The sequence below is a fragment of the Centruroides vittatus genome, unplaced genomic scaffold (genome assembly GCF_030686945.1).
Source record: "Centruroides vittatus isolate TY-2023 unplaced genomic scaffold, ASM3068694v2 contig_273, whole genome shotgun sequence".
Classification (NCBI taxonomy): domain Eukaryota; kingdom Metazoa; phylum Arthropoda; class Arachnida; order Scorpiones; family Buthidae; genus Centruroides; species Centruroides vittatus.
In genome coordinates, this window is record NW_027121739.1 from 1,030,277 (window position 1) to 1,052,451 (window position 22,175).

The window sequence follows — 22,175 nt, forward strand, 5'->3', positions numbered from 1 at the left end:
TAAATTTTTTACCTGGAGTGGTCAGTGATTTTTCTGAAGTTCCCAAGGTAGAAGAAACTGGCTTAATAGTTATATTGATATCAGATTTTGTTTTTCCTGCTACGCAAGTATATACAGCGGCATCGTCGTCGGAAATTTTTCTAATTTTCAAAGCGCCACGTCGAGAGACAGAGTACTTTCCTATCGGCTCCAATCGTTTGCCATTTTTATACCACATTACAACTGCGTTTGCTGAATCGATACCCGGACAGCGAAGTTTCACAATGGTGTCCTGATACAGAACGGCTGTTCCTTTTGCTTCAAGAAGTACTTTGCGGCCTGGCTGCTCTTGAATGAACATTGGTTTAGTATCAGGATCAAGTGTAGTTTCTTCAATTATGAAATCTTCACAAGACTTTTTATTGCAGGGCTTGACGGTTCTTGGACGTTTTAAACTACATTCGGAAGGGGAAAGTTCAACCGTTTGTCCAAATGCCATTTCTTTTTGACATTTGATTTTACGAGTTTGATTCCCTCCTCCGCAACTTTTAGAACACTGTCAAAAATGTTTAACATAATATAAATACTTTTGAGATTAATGTTTGTTTGTGAAATTTATTTTACTCACTTTACTCCATGGTTCTAAATGCCATTTTGGTGGACAATCAAAAACATTGCAGTATTGTTGAGCAAGCGGCGGAGGTTGTGGACAAAGATTGTTGGCAACAGTTTGTGTTCCGGAACTACTATGAGTTTTTTCGTGAACACACGTTACTTTACGTGATTGAATACCTCCTCCACAAGTTTTGGAACAAGGACTATAGGCCGTAGTATTCCATCTACAGTAATTAAATTTTGATTTTTGTTTGTTTTCTAGTTGATAGAAACACAATAATGCCAGAATATGATATTGAATAGAGAATTCAATTCGATTTTGATATGTCCATTCATTATTAGCATCTTGAGCAGCAGGATCTTCCTCAATTTAATCAAATTAAACCTCTCAGACAATATCGAGAAATGAAACATAATTTTGACAAAATTATGTTTCATTTCAGCATTTTATACCATAAGTATTTACTAAGAATTCGAGTTTAGAATATTACCTTGGAGGGCATGGATGCTCATTGCAAGGTTGAGTGTTTGTCGGAGGTTTAGTGTCTAAATCACACATATATGGACTAACAACAGCATAATCGTAATCTCTAATACACTGTATAATGGATTCGCGCGTACCTATTAAAAAAAAATATATTTGTTATGCCGAATTTAATTAACAGAATACAAAAATTACTCATTACAGTTATACCTCCGAGACAAGAGGCACTACAAGGCGTATAACCGGCCATTCTCCAAGAATATGTCACGTGTATTTCATTTCTGTCTGGAATGAAATTCAAACCAGACAGATGATTTTGATCCGGTGAACACGGCTGAGTGTAACATCTTTCAACTTCCATTGGTCTCGAACCTATAGAATAATAATAATAATTAATAATTAGTAAGATGACTGCGTATTTATCAATTTCTTCAAAATTCGGTATACGATTTTACTACTATTCTTTCTAAAAATGTCTAGATAATTATTTATTATAACTCCATATTTATGAATCTAAAAATATTCCTGAATATTTCAGTTATCTATATAAATTATTTCCAAAATTAAATAGGGTAAATTATTAATTTGTTTGGAAATCGTGATAATTATAATTATAAGAGATATAAAAATAATATTTATAATTAACTCAGAAATGTTATATTCTTTCCTCCATTTATTCGCATTGAGGATGTATTTTAACATACACCCATTAGGTTTCAGCCAGCATAATGGTGATGGCTGACTACGTGGCAGGTCTGACTGAAATTTTGAAAACTTGGTTTAGGTGAATTGTGGATTCCAGGCAATAGGCGTGTTTATCGAGTGATCATGCAGCCAATTACAAGGCTTTGCATAATGACAATTGCACATATCATAGAAATGACAATGCTTTGAATTATGGAGGCAAACAATCAATAAAATGATCTAAAAATATTTCTGGAAAAGATGACTTCGTTTGTTTATGAAAAACATTTCAAGATCATTCTTTTCCATTACAAAATTAATTTATAACAAAGAGCAATCTTAAGCTGTATAGTGCAATCAAAACAAATATAGATAACTGAATATCTACGTAAATTGGTAACTAAACTAATTCTAATGGGTACATTCTACTATACAATTTTATAGAATACTTACTTGAAACTATCCAAAATAATAAAATAAACCTTACACTTTAAAAATATTCCTTAAAGTTATTCAGCAGCACTGTCATTTTTATTCAAAGGAATTTTAAGTATATTGTACGATTAATTTACTACACTAACTACAGGGGTGTTTATAGACAATTATATTAATTGAAAAGTTTACAGAAGGTAGTTTTCCTAAATACAAAAATGGGACAAATGCATGCAGGAAACAAAAGAATGATAATTTATCGTCGTCTTACCACGGCACTCCCTGTCTGGCAAAGTAGCTATAGCTCGTGAGAATTCCAAGAATATTTGACACACCACGTGACGCCAGCGGACCCCTGCACCGCACGTAACACTACAGGGTCCCCATTCTCCGGCCACATAGCTAGAAAACATGGAGATACCATGTGACTTGGGTCATTCTAACAGTGTAGGGGAGTTTTTATCTCATACATTTCAAAAAAATCCTGCAGAAATTTAGAATATGTTACATTTATTATACATTTCCATATGAAAACAGAGCAAATAGCCAAAATTAGTGCCACTTAGTTGTAATTTATCTTGTACATTTTTTCAGAAAGAAAATGTACGAGATTTTAAAATGGTCTATAATATTTTTCAAAGTAAAAAGTAGAAAATTTAGTAGAAAATACCAATACCTTGGATGAGTTTTCATAAAATTGGGCAAATTCATCTTGCTGGCCCAATATGGCGACAAATATGGTGGAGAATCTTCTTGAGAGACTTTTCCTGAAAGGAAGGTTTTACATAGTGACAATTATTGCCACTTCTATATCATTGCATATTTTTTTAATGCAGCAATATAGAATATAACAAACTAGAAAATTCAAATTATTACTTTTCTTTGAAAGAAATGACAGTGCTGCACTACTTAGATCTATTAATAATATAAATGAAAAATTATATGTTACACTAGTACATGAATTCAATTTGATAAGAATGAATTATATCAACATTACTATTATAATTACATAGTACATTATTTTCAATGATTAATTTTTATGATTTCACTAAAACTATAGGGACTATTACTGCTACAATATGAGTTTTGTACCGAGTTGCGCAAAGTTGCGGTTACGAGTAAGCCAAATGACTCGTGTTTTATGTTTAACAGTTCGTGGTGCTAGTATCTGGTATCAGAAACTCTTATTAAATAGCTGTATGGCTAGACTCAATTTTACCCATTACATGTGGCACAGGGCATCATTATGATGATCCCGGAATGGATCAATGACCCTCATTGTTTTACTCAGCCAATAGTAGATATGAGGAATATTATCATCATATCACACACAACAGATAAAATTGGTGCCAGCCATATAGTACATACCAGCACACATATGCTTCAATTTTGTTCATTAAATGCAATAAAGTAGCATCGATGTTAACCTTTTATATAGAGATGATCTTCATCATTGGCCGATTTACAATGGGTGTGAAATTGAGAACAATGCCACTATTACACAAAATTATGAAAGGAATCAGGATTAAATGCTTGAATTTAGTAGATGGGTGGCCATACTTTAAGATTTAGAATTGACCATGGAAGAGATTTGAGATTCTGTTCAAGATCTGCATGTTTTAGTTATATCTTTATCCAGAATTATTATAAATAAACGAAATTGGGCTGTTTTGAATAATGTCCCATATTTTTGATAGATGTGGCAATCAATACGCTTTCTTTATCAATTTTTTTCAACATTCCCAAAATAATATGTAATAAGCATGAAAGCGATCGTTATTGATCTGGTATGGCAATTCGGACATTCAACATGCTAAAAATAATAACTTTTTAGCTTAATTTAAGCTGTATATATAATTTATATACATTTTTTAAATTTTAAAAGTAATTCTTCCTTGTTTAAATTAAAATTTAGATTTAAAATCGTACTCACAAAAATTATAGTTTTGGATTTTTCTAGTGAATTAATTTAGTAATTTATCAAAATTTAGATGAGCAGCAAGCACAAACAAACATGATAATGTTCATATTTACCTGCAACATCATTTGATAAATTGTTGAACAGGAATGTAATAAAATCGTTTTTAATCAAGATGAATTACCGTTAAACAAATTTTTGAAACGAAAAGATTACGTTAAAATGATCGTTACTCGATAAATTCTACATAAAATGATCAGATTTTGAATTTATTTGTTTATTTTCTTCTCTGTAATTACTCTTTTATGAAATGACGATATTTTGTAAGGTAATTGCGAGGAACTTACAACATGCAAAAAACAGATTTCTAAATAAAAATAGAACACATTCAATCAATAAATGACGTGCAGAAATTGCAAATAAAAGATATATTTTCCCGTTTTAGAGTACTTACCAGTATCATCTCCACAACTTATACCACTATTGCACAATTGTCGTCTCGCTGGCATTTTCGAACTGTCGCATTGATCGCTCGTCTCTCCAGTGTGATCTTTACAAATGACAACTCTCCTCTGGAAACCTTGTCCGCAAGACGTAGAACACTAAAATAAAATAATTATATCCGCTTACAAATGCTTGAAATTTTTATAAAGCTACTCCAAATTGGATTAGACAAGTGATCATCCTCGAGAAAATATAATTGGTGCTGCAATTACTCACCCCCGACCATGGACCTTCATACCATCTTGGACAATCTTTTATATTACAAGTACGTTCCGTAGCAGGCTTTAGAGTATGGCAATCACCACTGATAGGGATTCGAGTACCATTATGACCATCCTTAGCGCAGTAAACGTGACGAGTTTGTGTTCCCCTTCCACAAGTAGTCGAACATTCCGTCCACTCTTCTGTAATCCATCTAAAGAGTACCAATTAGGAAAAATGAGTATAGAAATTTTTCAATTGCTCGAAAATACATCGATTTCCGTTTTTTACATACTTATTGGGACATTTATGAAGATTACATTCTCTTATCTTTGGACGCGGTCGATGAGATATGTTACAATAACCTTCGTCTATCTCTTTTCCTGTTTCTTTATTTCTGCAAATTGGTCTTGACATTTGATAACCTAATTAATGATTTAATTATAATAATAAATCATTTAAATTAGACTGGAGATAAACTTGCTCATTGGTACAGAACATAGAAACAATGTTAATGTTATTAATTATAAACTTTATCAATATACAACAGTATATTGAATTTTATTTACTCTACATAGATCTGAACTTAATCTAGAGTAATAATATTCTGAATCAAATTCTTATTTTTTTAGTTATAATTTAACAAAGTCTCATTACAGAACATATATCCTCGTTAAAATTTATTAGAATCAGTTATTTTGAATGTAAATTATTTTTAAAATAGAAAAATTATCAGGATTTTCCTATATTTTTGTGTGTTTAATAAAGTTCCACCAGAACAATTATTCATAATCGTAGGCAAGTACTTCAAACAATGAGTTTTCTTTTGTTCTAGAAAAAATCGAATTTTACACCCCCTCGAATAAGGAAAAACAGTTCTATCTAGACTGAAGAAGAGTCGATAATTCAAAAAGAAAAAAATCCGTACCGAGAAAGATCAAACTACACGTGCCACTTACCTCCTCCGCAAGTAACAGAACAAGGAGAATATTGACTTTCGCTCCAGGCATACAGGGGTTTTCGACAAGTCGAACCATCACCTCCACAAACACCGCATTGATCCACTTTCTGATTCGAACCTAATTTAAGATCGCATCCCACAGGCTAATGCAGAAATAAAGATGAAATTTCTAAGATGAGTATTCTCAAAGGAACAATAGAAATAGATAGTACCTACCAGGCATTTCCCTTTGACACACATATCCAACGATCCCTCTCTACATCTTGTACCATCTTCGACGTTGCTAGCTAACTTGGCTACAAAATTGTAACTCTGAGCCTGGCAGGTTAAGCTGCACGGATCTGCAGGATCGTAGAATGGTAACCACGTGTATAGCCTATTTCTATAAGGTGTACTGTCGTACGCTGTACATTGTGCCGCTCTAAAATCGGTTTGTTTCTCGCAATGCTAAAATTTTATCTCTGTTTAAATTACTCAAAGTCCAAGTAACGAAAGTTTAGCATGTTATATATTCACCTGCATACTACAAATCTTGTAAACAATGGAATCCCCTCCACAACCGGTTCTTCTGTTGCATTTTCTTAATCTATGGCTCACTCCTCCGTTACAACTCTTGGTGCATGGGCTCCATTCACCCCATTCTGACCATCCTTCCGTATTCTTTTTAATTTCCTAGTGATAATGATTGAGAATGCGCCATTTTTAATGATTCATTCAAGTTATATTGAATATTATAGAGATACTAAATTACTACAATGCAGCTGTGATGCCGATGGTGCTGCTTATCAAGATGATACAATAACTGAAGGATAAATGGACTGCAGTTGAGATAATGGTTGTTAAGATGCTCACAATCTCAACTCGCTTATCTATAACCCGTATTTCTAAATAGAGTAAATTTATTGCTATATTTAGAAATATAGATAAGGTTAAATCGAGACTCTGCAAAGCTTTAGAATAAGAAATTCAGAGCAGATAAAGTAAATTAAATACAATAAAGTGTGTCATGCATAAAGAACTTATAAAATTCTGTATAACTTTTATCTCATTCTTTATTGTTAATGTGTGTGTGTGTTTTTTTTTTACATAAAAACCACTATCCAACTAATGATAAAAGCATAAACTTTTAGTAGATTTTTAAAATTTTATTTTTTCATCTTCCGGAATTAACAAACCTGTTACTGCTCAATTAACTAATTTTTCGATATAAAAATAGAAGAATTTTGAATTAAGTTCCTCTGTAAAATCTCACAAATAATATTTTGACATGTTAACTGAATTTATATACAGATAAAAAGTCTTCTCGCTCTTCTGGAAGAGCATGTGGATTATTTCAAAATCACATCTATCACAATGCATTACAGAACTGAGGAAGCAAGTGACAAAAAACAGTAATAGTAAAAGAAAATCAGTTGAGCCTTTAATATATAAAGAAATACGATTCCTTATGCGTTGCAGTTTTTAAGGCACGAAGCCTTAAGACTTTAAGCTGTAGTTCACTCGCCTTATGCGTAAATCTGCCCTTACATCAGCACAAAAATACGTTTAAAAAAAGTTCATATTTTGATGTAAGTTTCTGCTTGAATAAATTACAGTACGACACAAATTCAGGATGACAAAATGACGTTAAGCACTTAAGTGAATAATCATTAAGGATAAATAATTATGAAAATATTTTTTTAAAGAAATTTATCAATTGGAAGTACTTTTAAATCTTTAATATACTAGAAAATCAAATTAATTTTTTTTTTCTTTTCCTTCATTGATCTATAGGGTCGTTACTATATACGAAGACAAATATTGACACAGATCAGCTGTTTCTCTCTGTTTTATTTTCGTTAAGAACTGTTGACAAAATCCCAAGATATTATTTTTCGAAGCTAGAAACTTTTATCTGTTTGTAATTCCTTTAGATAACATTTTATTGTAGTTTCGATTTAGAGGAAAACCAGGACTCTAACAACAATAATTTGAGACATTTAAATACATCCAGATAAAATGGCAATTCGATATTTTAAAGAAGAAAAAATATATATATCAGCTCAATCAGTAAAAATGTTGTTAAAATCAATTACTCCATCAAGAAAAGTTGACTAACAGATGCTTCGGGGTAAGTGATTATCATTAACGCTCCACTCAACAATCAAACTGAGGATTTAATATTGTTAAAGTTAGAAAAATTGCATGAAATATTGATTACAGAAATGCATAAATAAGTAAAATATATATTTCTTTATGATTTATAACGCTTACCAGTTTCTTCTCGGTTTTATCCACTTGAGTTATTTCTGTTGTTTCAGACAGTACTCTTGGAACAATTCCAAATGCCAACTGCAAAACAGAAGTTATGAATATTAAAAAATATATATGTGTATCTGTATTGCAACTATCTTTATAGCAATCGAAGAAAAGCGAAGGAATAGCAAAATTTATGAGGGGGAAGCAGCTTGTTTTTATCAACAAAATGATTCTGTATCGTTCGGATAAATCCTTAAATGTATTTGCTCTATTGCGATTGCCTAAATGGAAATGTATCCTTTCTCTTTATTTGCCCTTCCAACCTTTAAGGCAATTTCACACGCATTACTGTAATCATTTCTTCATCCATTTACATGCCTATAATAGGTTAGATACAGAAATAATTTTCTGACTGTGTAAAGTATCTCGAAGATACCGTAATTGAAACGTGCAGTAGTATTTTGGCAAAATTTTGAGGATTTTCTACCTTGTAACGCTATATAAATTAGTTTATAACGTGATATTCTTAAGTTTAAACCAATTACAACGCGTTAACTTGGAGCAATTTAATTCTTCATACGTCATGATTTTGACCCTTTGCGTTTGAATAAAGTTTAATAACTAAGTTAAACGTTAAATCAATTTTGTAGAATAACTTCTTTTTTATGTTTGCACGAATTTTTAGCGCACGAACGTCTTGTAACAACGTTTCTGAGTTGTAAAACATGGCCCTATTATGATACATACCTTAATTAAGTAGATTATTGCATGTGCAGTTAGCACGAGAAGTTTGAGTTTGAGAAAATTGCATCACGTTAACTTCGATACGAATAAATTCTCATATGACTCAAATTATGAATCGTTATATTTCAATGTAAGTAAATAGAATACGTAGTGTAAGCACGACCTATAAGAGGCCCTTCCTTCTCCTCCAGATAATATTAAAAATAATGTGAGGCCCTAAGTTTTCGCCTCTTAATCTAAGACTAAGCTGCAGTCTCGTGTTACGAGGATACAATTTTTGTGAATAAATCTGGCCTTGTGTACATTAAACAGGAAAATAAAATGGAAATAACTTAAACAAAATTATTCAAGAAAAATTCGTAACTGATATTAATAAAAATTCTACGCGAATAAATTTGGATATAAGATTCAAGCTTGAATAAATTGCGGCACGATATAAATCCTGGATGACAATTTTGGGTGTGATAAAATTGTAGGCAAGATAAATTGTGACATTTTTGAGTTTAAATAAATTGTACTTCACGTCATAAGTCGTTGCATGACCTTTTTTTGTAAGCTTAAAATATCTGGCACGACAGTTTTTAGTGCCTTAATACTACTGAAAAGTTATTGGTACTAAAAATGTAACATGCGTTTACGTTGAATTGAATGCTATTGAACCTTGTGACATTGATTTTAGAAACGGTGTTGATAGATTTTTCTAGTTTTACGCTTGTCAAAACTGTCAACATATTTAGATATAACATGTTTGAGTGTTACGCCCAGTTTATTTGAATCAATACACTCTAAACGATAGTAATTCGATTGGACTGCTTCCAAGCGGCAATTTGGATTGTTACTGTTGTTTTCTAGGATGTTACATCCGTTACATAAAACATAAAAATCGGTAAAGTGTAGAGGTTGACACTACAAAAGTGATTGAATCTATTCAATATTGCTTGAAACCTCTTGAAACTTTAGATGATGCAAGAATATGAACTTTTTTTTTGTAGGAAAAAAAACTGTTTTCGTTTATAATTTTCGCCAAAACACATCAAATTGATCAAAATAGCACTCTAAAAATTAAAATAAATCAATTTTACTTTTATATACAAAGTACAGTTCTAGAATAACTCTGATTGGATAAATGCAAAATTTAAATTTCGAAATTTTCAAATACTTTTATCTTATTGGTCATTTCAAATTTCTTTTAAATTTAAATTATCCAATTACACGTGAATCAACGCCACATCGCCGTCTAGTGATTAAATTCTAATTGCTTTGTTGCTAAATATATATTACTTATTTTTAAATTTTTAAAAGTTTTCGTAAGAGTTCAATGTTCTAAAATTATACACAATTTAAATATATATATCGCGTAGAAAACATCGATTAAGAACGATATTTCTGGAAATATGAAAATGGACGTTATATATTTATAAAATATCATAAAATGTCAAATCGATAATAAAAAGAATATTTTAAGAAAATATTTAGAAATGTCATAAATTTTTTAACTTAAACATTATTTTAAATAAAAAATTCGAGCTTTTATTGAACAATTCATGTTAAAAATTAACGCACCAATCATCTCTCAGTATTAGTGGATTTCAATCAGAGAAAGGATGTGATATTTAGTTTCATTATTCAATTGAATTACAAAATGCAAAAGTTTACATTTAAATTAACCATTTAAAAAGATTTTATTTTAAATTTAAAAAAAAATTAATCATCAAAACCAATCAATGCAGAAAATATCCTCTCTCAAAAATCAATTAACCAATAAGCGTATTTTTAAATTCGTCAATTTTAAATTTAAATTAACCAATAGGCTTAAAATACAGTCTTTTCAAATTTCAAATGAACCAATAATCGATAAGAAAAGTTTAAAAGCACTTATTTTAATAATTTATTCTATATTTTCGATGATACAGTTAATTTTATAAGTTTTGGAGTTAGTTTTAACAAAATATTTGATAAATAATGTTGTTATTATACGGAATACGAGTTCCAGTTATTCAGGAGGATTGTAGAAAGCTTTCTTAAGATCTCATTTTTCGGTAAATTACGGAAGAACTATTTAATGGAATGGTAAAGGATTTCTTTCTTTTTAAAAGTAAAATAGGAAGAAGGGATTTAACAGCAATTTTTACCTGTACGTGATCGAAATACCTTGCGTTAAAATCCCCTAGAGGCAAGTAAGATTATCGAAAGTAGATTAAAGTTTAGTTGAATATGAAAGAACATTTATAAAATTCAAATTTATGAGGGTTGTTATCGGATTTTTGAATCCGTTTTTTTCAACATTTCATCAATAATTTAGAGGTATGCAATTGATTTCAAACTCTTCCAAATCACGACTCTAAATTTTCAACTAATCAAGTTACCTAAAGCGATTAAATCTGCTTTTAATCCGTTTAAATATTGCATTTTAACGCATGATTCCTAACAAATTGTACTAATTCTCTGGAGGGTTTGCCTTACTTTTCTTTGATGCCGCTACAATAAACTATGTGTTGCTATCATTTTTATCGTCTTTTAATATTTATTATGCTGCTGCAGTAATAAATTTTTATTTACATGACCTCTAAGGATAGTTATTACGTGAAATATTCGTGTTTCTATTTAGTTTCTTCCCTCCTACTGTTGCTATCACGAAGAAAATAGGTTTGAAGTTGATGATACAAGTCATAATTATCTATAGTTAAATATCTTAAGTGCGTGACATTGATAAGGATCTTTTTCTACTTCTTGCATAATTGCCCAGCAAGCAATTTTTCGTGAATTAACAGTTTGAAACGTTGCTATAGCAATAAGTATACAGCTCGATATTCCCATTTACATGCAACTTTGAAGACATCTTTAATTATTCTTGAAATTAGCACAGAGTCTTTATTCTATTAGCGTAACAAACGAGATTTTTGTGTTAACGAACATTCTCCTAAAGGCATTTTTTCCTAACTTTTGAAGGTTGGTATCGCTAATTTTATAACTGTATAACAATTTTAATGCCAGTGGATTAACATGTATAACTTTTACATCAATGAAGATAATTCAGGAGCAATTTTACTGGATTTTGGAAATATAATTTACTTATTTTATAAAAGAAACTATGTTTTATACTAATGAAAATCGATTTATCGTTAAGTTCAGTACAGTTTTGATTAGGATGAATGCTATTTTAGGAAAATATAACTTAATTTACAAGTTAATCTCCATTTTAATTGAAAAATTACAGTGCTGTGATAAATCTAAATATAATTTAGATTTATGCTTAATTAAAGTAGTAGGTTACCTAAATTATAAATTGCGATTACATTGACTCTTACATTTAATACAGGCTAATAAAAAAAATAAAACGACAAGAATTATGTACAATTAATTAGCGCTAATGAAGTAATAAATGTGAGGAGTTGCATTAAAAAATTAATTTATTAATGTTTTATTAACTGTTTGCTAATTTATTAATTATAAATTTATATTTAAAGCAAATCCATGCTGTTATAGTAATAAATATTACAATTCTTATGATAAAATTGAAAACAGTGTTGTGTTTATATAGACCTACTACTATAACAATATTTATAATAGCAGTCGTTGTTTACAGTAATTGTAATAATACTCCTATGAGAGTAACTGTTACAATGGAAGAGTAAACTGTAGGGCTGCTATAGTAGAATAATAACTGGTATAAATGCTATAAATTTATGCACAATAGTATGTTGAAACAAACGTATGCTATTAAAGTAACATATCTTCAGAGGCATCTTATATAAATGTTAGTTTTTTAAAATTTACTCAACATTTCTCAGTAAACTGAAGCAAGTTACACAATTATTAGTGTACTGGAGTAACAAGAACCTAATTCATTTTACTTCAGAAAAAATGACATGAAAGTTTTCAGAAATGCATAAATAATGCTATTACAATTACAAATAAAACAATTTTACATTATTTAAAATCGATTTCCATGTTGAAATTTGTGTGGTTTTTTTTGCCATGAGGGGTGCTATTTTGGAAACATTCTTTAGTTAAAATTGCTTCTTAAAAATTTCATTTTAGTTGAAAAAACAGGAATAAAATATGATCCGATGCTACTTGAGGAACAAACACAAACCAAATTTACACTGACCAAAATCGATTTTTGATGATATTCGCTGAACTTTAACACAGTTTCCTTCAAATAGATTTAGCTAGGACAAGAACGTTATCTAACACGAAAGCTTACGTCTACAGTGTTAAAATTTAGAACTTAATCAAGAATTTTAATTGAGGAATTAAACATTTATAGTTTTTATTCCTAAATTATTTTCGTTTTTCTATTTTAAATTGAATTTTTAAAATCGACGAGTTTTCTTTCAGCTTCCCATTTCTTTTTTTGGAAATTTGGGAGGAAAAAACTTGTCACGTTTGCCAGCTAATTAGCAAGTGAAAAATGGTATAAGAAGACAACTCACCTGCCAAAAAGACAATGCTTTGATGCCTCTGAGCTCCATGTAAGGAGCCAAATTCCCAAAGAAAGTACTTTGGAACATTTCCAAAATTGAAGATGGTTCCGAAAATTGCATTTCTCTACATCTTTTCTCTTATGAGAGTTATTCCTGATTCAGTGGTTTGTTCCAAAATATAATACATTAAAAAAAAAAAAAAAAAAAAAAAAGAAAAATTGTTTTGAAAACTTTACAGCATTTTTTTTTTACTTTTATTTATTTTTTCCCCTCTCCTTGTTCTTTAATGGTTATAAAAGCTGATTATTTATTTATAAAGAAGTAAACTTTGCTCCTACTTTTTTTTTTCCAAAATTAAATTTTCACGAATTTTGTTTTATTTATTTATTTTTTATCTTACTTTTTTGTTCTAGTAACTTAACAAAATCCTAGATTGAAGCCTGTAGTTTCAAATAGCATCCATTATTCTAAAACTTATCCAAGGAGGATTTAAGAATTCGAAAAACTTCCCAACATTATCTCGAGTGGAGTCAGCTTATTTCGCTTTATTTGATCCTATAAGCATTTTTAGAAGTTTATAAAATAATCAAAAATATTTTTAAAACATAAAATAAAATTTTGCACTTCATATATTTAAAAAATAAATTAATAAAATAAAGGCGGTGCTTATTGCGCCAAAAGTCAGTGGCGCAATTAGCATCATTTATTTTATTTATAAAAATCTTAAAAAATACTAATATTTTTAAATTAATCAACATTTAATCTTTAAAATGATAATATATATATTAAAATTTTATAGTAAAAATCTGGAATGTAGAATAAATCTGGATTAAATTTCATTGGTGCTCATTGCGCCAAATATGAGTGGCGCAATGAGCACCAATGAAATTTAATCCAGATATTTTTCTGTTATTACGATCCAGATAATTAAACTTAGAAATTGGACAAAAGTGAAACTTCATTAAAATATTTAGAAATTCCTGTACCAGGAAATCCTCTTAAAGAATTTCTAATCATTTTATAATTAAAAATTAAGCTAGATAAAATGAAAAAAAAAATGTCTATTTTAACTTTTAAACTTGTTTATAATTATATAACCATAATACTTGTTGTAATTCAACTTAAAAATTGAATAAATGCAAAATCATGCAGTTTATCATTAAATGCATTTAGTAGGAAATCCTCCAAAAAAACATTTATACCCATTTTGTAATTATAACATTAAATTATGCTAAATACAACGAAAAATATATATTTTTAACTGTTAAACTTAATTATAATAACAATATTTATTATAATTCAGTTATAAATCATAAATAAATACAAAATATAAATTTATCATCATTAAATGCATTTAGTAGGAAATCCCCTGAAAAGATTTCACTCATTTTATGATTACAAATTAAATATAATTCAAAATATAATTTTTAAGCTTTATTTGTAACATTAATTTTTAGTATAATTCAAAGTTTGAATAAATTTTAAAAAATAAACAACATTATCCTCAATAAATGCCTTATTTAGTAGTAAAACCTCTAAAAATATTTTAACTTATTTTATAATTAAAACTTAAGCTGAATACAATATAAAATACATATTTTAAAATTCTTTAATTTGTTTTTATCAAAAATATTCGATGCAATTTAATTTAAACAAGGGGAAAAAATTAAAATTAAATTATAAAGATTAAATACATTTAGTAAAAAATCCTCTATAAACATTTATGTTTGTTTTATAATGAAAATTAAAGTAGAAATGATTAAAAATTTACAGAATATGTTTTATAACGTGTTTACAACAAACCAATAATTTCAATAGGATTTAATTTTTTTTAAATCCAAAAAATGCAAAATAGTCTAGTTTATCTTCATTAAAATCATACAAGTTAGTAGGAAATCCTATAAAAACATTTCAACTTCGAACTTAAAAATTAAGCTAGATATAAGGGAAAATATATATTTTTTTAACTTACAGCATTATAGATTAAGTAAAATCAAGTTATAACTAATTATTTAAGGAAAAATTAAAGAAGAATCGATACCATAATCAATTCCTTACTTCATCTTTTTTTTTTCTTTAACTGAAGATCTCAGATAAGTCACGTAGAAAATTTCGAGTAGTTTATTTTTATTTAACATTTTACAATTACAATAGAAGCTTTAAAAAATAGATTTTACGTGGTTCCATTTAATTTACTTCATTAAAACTTTATAATAAAATTTTTACATATTATTTACTACAATTTTTTTTTTTAAATAGGCAATAATTAGTGTGCATCTTCTTTAAACTGTGTTTCGAACACGTCACGTTTTAAGATAATGTTGTTATTTTATATTTTAAATCCTTAAAAAAAAAAAAAAAAAAAAAAAACACTAACAAATTCTCGTAAGTTCTTATTTCCCCCCTAATTCAGAGGTGTGTAAAATGTCAGGTGCAACTGTCAGAGGAAATGGGAGGAAATTTTTAAAGTGATCGCCTCGAGTGCTTACGTGATATGTGATGACTTAAATAAGTAATAATCTGGAATCTTACTACAATTCTGTGAATATTTAAATAACTAAATTTCTGTTATAGGTAACTATAATAATTTATATATTAAGTCGGTGGATTTAATGTGAAATTTTAATGATTCCTTTATAATAACGTGTAAAATTCCTTTATTATTTTTGAATAATTAATTATAATTCTGTTAAACGTAAATAATATGCGGGCTTTAAATTTTGTTTTCTTCAAAATAAGACTAATTTTAAGTTTAAAAGTTGTTTTCTTTTATTGCTAGACTTTTTCTCATCAGAAGTTCGCATGAAAATTCCTCTTTCTACTGATATGTATAAAAATTGCTGTTAAGAGGCCCGACTGTATATGAATATACAGTAGAGCCTTTTAACATAGGAATTTTTATATGTTTATCGTTGTAGAAATTCTCCCGTTTAGAAGTCTACATGAATATTCATCACCTCAACAGTAAGTTATGTATACGAATTTGTATGAAAATATCTAAGAAACATACACAAAAATTAATCTGTTAGATTTATAAGAAAATTCTCTGATCTTCATATAAAAATCTCCTCTGTTCACAGTGATATGTTTGAATATTCTTTTATTTCAGTATGTATAAAAATTCCTTTATTCGAAGGTCTGAATAAAAATTCATCTGTTCAATGGTATATGTAGAAATTCTTGTATAGAAATTTGTAAGAAAATATCTACGTTGACAACTGCGTAAAAAATTCCTTTGATCTAGCTTTACATAAAACTTCCTCCGTTCAAAAAATTTGCAGAAAATTTCTGTTAGAGGTTTGTGGAAAAATCCTCCTGACATTCCTCACAACTTTTCAATTTGAAGATTTCTATCAATAGTTACAATTCTTGTGTTCGAAGGTATATTTGGAAGCAATTTCTGTATTTCGGGAGCTTATAGAACAATATCCTATCACGGAAACATTCTATTTTGACAGTTAGTCTGGCAATTCTTTTTTTTTCTCAATTCACAACTCTATTAAATATTATTAATAAAACATTTTTTAAAATAAAATCTTTAAACCTAAGCGCTTACATTGTTTTCGCAAAAAAAAATTCCATACGAAACTCCAGTTATGGCAATTTTATTACAAATTTCTAATAGAGGAATTTTGATGCGTATTTCTGATTAGAGAAACTTTTACATTTGTATGAAAATTCCACTAAACAGAGGTTCTAAACTTCTAAATTTTAAAAAATTCTTCTGGACAAAGGAATTTTTTCATAAAAACCTCTGTTCGTAGAAGTTTCTTATAAATTTTCTAACAAAATTTTATTTTATATTCACATATTTCTAATGATTTTTAAATAATATCTAACTAAAAATTATTCTTAAATTATTCAAAAAAAAAAAAAAAGAAAACAAATGAAAATATATCTTAAATATACAAAAACTTGTAAATAAAATAAAAGTCTTATAAAATTATAAAATTTATAATTTAATTAATATATTTTTATTTATTTATATTCTAAGAAAAGGTGAGCAAAGAAGATTAAATATATGAAGAATTTTGCGTAATATTTTACCTTTTCAGAGAAAATAAGAGCAAAAAAATAAAAAAATAAAAAGCAAAATTAGGCAAAGTTCTCAATTAATATGAATAAATTCATGAAGAAGACAATATTAAGAAAAATATAAATAATTTAAAACGGTATTTAATTTTTTTCCTATCTAAATATAATTTTTCTTCTTTCTCTTAAAGTGATGCTTATCGATGTCTGTTGTGAACCAAATTAAATATATAAGACAGATCTTGCAGCTAAGTTTATCCCTTCGGGGTCAGTTTGTCAGTCACGGATGTCTGAATTATACGGTTCATTTGATTTTTACTTCGTACGTTCGATTGTCAGTCCTGCCAACATCTCACTTTTCTCCATTACTTCAAATCTCGTGACAAAAATTCTTCCTCGAAATAAAATACCAATAAAAAGTAAACTTATTTCATTTTCGTCATCTGGATCATGTAATTTAATTATAAAATTAATTAATAAACTCATGCTTATTCGATTCCTCTGTTTAGAGGTTTGGAGAACAGTTAAATATTTCTGCTTTTACTCAGAGGAATTTCCCTATTTACAGATATGACACTATTTAGAAGTAATTTACCTATTTAGAGGTAATTCCATTGAAAATGGCGGTTATAAAGACTTCTTGCCGTACGAATATTGTAATTAATAATTATTTTGAGAAGTTTTTCTGATTTCCGTTTAAATATTAAATTCAAATCAAATAAATCCTTTCTACAAGATTTAAGTTTAGAAATACAATAAGTAGGATTATTCTTTTGTTATAAAACAATAAAATTGAAAAATTCCCTATTTTATAAGATTTGCATGAAAATTCCTCTGTTCAGCAATTGTTATAACAATGTACCTGACATGCATCACTGTTTTCCAATTTGGAGTAACAATCCTCCTACTTAAAAGGTACATTCGGAGGTTATTCCTCTACTTTTTAAGGGTTAGAAACCACATTTTACTACACAATCCTCTAGTTTCCTATAAATTTGTAAAATTATTGCTCACCAAATAGAATTTTCTATTGAATAATTTCCTTTATTTTAGATAAGTATGCCCATTTTTAATAAATAAATTCATAAAAGTTCCCACCAATCGGAGGTTTATATTTAAGAATAATGCTCAAAAATTACTAAATAAGTAAATTTATTAAATTATTTCATACATTTTTTCCTTACTTTTCTTATCAAATTATTAATTTTTTAATATTGAATCCTCCTTCTTGAAATTTAAATTCCTTTTTTTCTACTAAATTGGAATGTTTTTCTTCAAATTGTAGTAAAAACTTCTTAACAAACAAATATTTCTACTAAAGTTGAAATATTATTCTATTTTTTACTAAAATATTCACACTTCTTCTATTTACCAATTCAAAATGTTCTTATCAAGAAAGGTGAATTTTTATTATCTTCATATGCTAAACATTCTCCACTAAACAGAGGGATTTCTTTATCTAAACTATGAATTTATTCCCTCCATCAAATTAGGTTTTTTATGCGTTATCAAATATTTTCAACTGAATTTCCACTTTATTTGCATCTTTTATCGTTTCAACTGCGTTAAATATTCCCTACCAATCAGAGGATTTTTATCATTATTATTATTATTATTTTAAAAGAAAAATCTAGTGGGATCGAATCAAAATTCTCGGGTTAAATTTAAACTAATTAATTAGGTGAAAAAATCTATAAAATGGATAAATTATAATTTTCTTACTAAATAATCTCTCACAGATTTTAAAATTAAATATTAAAAGTTTAGTGGTTTTTCCTCCGAATATTTTTATTAGAGGAAAAAACCACTGAATCAAACTGGATTTTTGTAATGCTTTATCAAATATTTATGACCAAACTTATATTTTATTGTTTGAAGTGAGTTGAATATTCGTCCCCTAAACAGGGTTTTTTTTTTGTTTTAAAATAAAATTTAGTCTGACTAAATCAAAATTATCACATTAAAATGAATATAATTAATTGAAATAGTTTAATAAAATGGATTACATTACACATTTCTTACTAAATTTTATCAAACTATTTTAATTAAATATTAAAATTTAGTGGTTCTCTAAATAAAAATATTTTCTACTAAGCAGAGTATAATGTGAATTTATTCTCCTATTATACTTGAATTTGTTTTTCATGCATTATCAAATATTTACAGTTGAACTTTCACTTTATTTGCATTTTTCATCGCTTCAACTTGGTTAAATAATTCCTACCAAACAGAGGATTTTTAAAAGAAATTTAATGGAATTAAATTCAAATTATCACGTTAAAATTAATCTAATTGACTAAAATTTATCAACATATTTAAATTAAATGTGAAAATTTTAGTGGTTTTTATCCTCTGAATTTTTCATTTTAATATACGTAATTTATTTACACTTTAATGCATTATTTTTAATGCTTTACAAGATAAAATTTGCGTAAATTCGAGAAATAAAGGAGTAAAAATATAAGATTACGATGAAAAATCAAAGAAAATCCCAAGAAAAATTAAATATCTTAATAATTAAGAATACAGAATCGAAATTATTTATTTTATTATATTTACTCTTTATTATTTATACATGATGTGACAAGTTAATATAAAATTTAGAAGGTTTCCACTGACATTATCCTAATTAAGAATTAAAATAGGAATTTAACAGGTTTCTTCACTAAGATTTGTATTTTTATAGGTTTCTTATTAATAAATAATTATATGACAATTTTAATTTTTAATTTTTCATAGCCTATATTATTAAAAATTTGTATTTACTAATTCATTACAGTATTAAATAAGATTTAGAAGATTTTCCTCTGAAATTGTAAAAAAGTAAGCTAATTGGTTAATTCAAAATAATTTTTAAAATGTATTGCATACTATTGGTTTATTTAAAATAAACTATTGCCTTTTATTGGTAAATTGGGATTAACTTGAATTTCGACTATTCGATTGGTTAATTACATTTAAATAATCTACGTGTTACGTGTTGATTCGTTAATTATAAAAATTTAAACAGGAAGCGCCACCGATTCGATAAATAATGTAATTTTGAAAATCCATCAGTTTCATTGTTTAATTTGAATTTCAAATTAGCCAATTGAAGATGCGAAATTAATTTGTATGATATAAATAGGTTTACAGAGCTTTAAAAGGGAAAATATTTATATAAAAATATTTGAAATGCACTTTAAAACAAATTTCATCATATAGACTATATTTATGAACTTAACGAGAATGTAAACATAGAAAATAAAATATTTAATTGTTTTTATTGCATAATAAATGGGGGGAAAACTTTACAGGAACGTAAAGAAAAACAATTTTTTTGCGTTTTCCTTTTTTTTCTGCAATTCTTCTGAGATTTATTTCTGAAATACACCTGCTCTTCGTCTTAATTTTGGCAACAATTCAAAAAAATTAGATTTTATAAAATAAAATCTGATTAACTTCATTTAAAAAAATAAAATTAAAATTTACATGATTTGTTTGAAGGGAAATATTACTGAAATATACTTCACCCCCTCCTTTTCCCCCACTCCACCCTCTGCCAATTTTTTAAATTTAATAGCTAAATATTCGTTTTATGAATTGATCGATAATGTATCATATGAAAGTTAAATTACTTAATTAAAAGTATTGTTTTCCTAAATACTTAGAAGGAATAAAGGCACAAGATAATGTTTAAACAGCGCCTTTAATCTCATAATCCTTATTTCTATTCACATAGAAAATCTATTCAAACTCAGTTAGCTTCTCGTGTTTAACGTTGAAAAGTCTTCACACGAAATCTTTTCAAATTCAAAAAATATTTCCAAAATATTTTGGCTAATTGTAAGATCAATTAGCTTACTATATCCGTAATTAACGTATGTTAGGCAGGAATAATTTATTCCTAAATTAATTTACAACGTTGATAATCCTGTAACATAATCTTCACGTAGGAGAATCAATTTCCACCAATGCACACCCTCAAATAAACTAAATTTCTCTACAATTATCGCATTTAATTTCTCCAATTTCCGTTATTTTAATTATTTTAAAAGCTATTTTAGTTTCATAACATGGATTTTTTTTCATTTTTTATTACTTTTTTCATTATTATCGCCGCCATAAACTAGTGTAATGAATTAAATTCAATAATTCATTTTATACTAAAATTATTTCATTTTTTCTAAGAAATTCACTGGTTCTTTATGCTCTGAATATTTTTCATTATTATTATTTTAAATATATTAATAATTTTCGTAATAAATTAGCGCAAAAGTTATTAATGTTCTTAAAAATTTAATATTTTAATCCTAATTAATTGTTTATTATACATACTTTTTACTTTAATTGATATTTTAAGTTGTTATTGATATATTTACGCATTTTTATTATTTTTCATTATAATTAATGACAAAATAATATAACGGATTTTATTCAGTAATTAATTTTCTATTACTTTTATATGTTTTATTCTAAGAAATTCGTTGTTTCGTTGTGTTTCGAATATTTTTTAATCTAAATATTCAGAATATATTAATAATTTTATTAAGAAAATGGCATGAAGTTTTGTGAACGTTTCTTCCATTCGAAATATTGAATATTTTAATTGTAATTAATTCTTTATTAAAAGTGAAATTTGATTATTTTGAGGCAAAGTTTAGTATTCAATTATGTTATTGAATATTTATCAAAATTTTAAAGCATTAACTATTTCTGTTTCCATTAAAATTTGGCATTTATGATCTAGTCCTGTAATTACTTTCATTAAAAATCCGTAGCAATTATCTTAAGAAATTCTTTGTTCTATTAAATAATAAATAAAATTTACTAATTGTCATTAAAATATATTAAAATCTTTTAAAAATAAACTAGAAAATTTACGCTTTAAAATTATTTTTCTCACTAGAAAATTAAATTTAATCAACAAATTACCAAATACAATAGCTTGTTAACAAAAATATTAATTTTTTTAAT

General features: G+C 27.4%; 1 protein-coding gene across 1 annotated transcript in view; it reads right to left on the reverse strand.

The window, feature by feature from the left end:
* LOC136971862 (protein madd-4-like) overlaps nucleotides 1–22,175 on the reverse strand; it is a 39,704-nt gene that overhangs the window by 14,615 nt on the left and 2,914 nt on the right. The window contains 13 exon segments of the mRNA XM_067266377.1: nucleotides 13–535; nucleotides 608–818; nucleotides 1,086–1,215; nucleotides 1,289–1,450; nucleotides 2,466–2,596; nucleotides 2,871–2,961; nucleotides 4,567–4,714; nucleotides 4,833–5,031; nucleotides 5,113–5,242; nucleotides 5,777–5,921; nucleotides 5,995–6,225; nucleotides 6,295–6,450; nucleotides 8,032–8,109. Of these exon segments, the coding sequence (XP_067122478.1) occupies nucleotides 13–535; nucleotides 608–818; nucleotides 1,086–1,215; nucleotides 1,289–1,450; nucleotides 2,466–2,596; nucleotides 2,871–2,961; nucleotides 4,567–4,714; nucleotides 4,833–5,031; nucleotides 5,113–5,242; nucleotides 5,777–5,921; nucleotides 5,995–6,225; nucleotides 6,295–6,450; nucleotides 8,032–8,109 (2,335 nt within the window).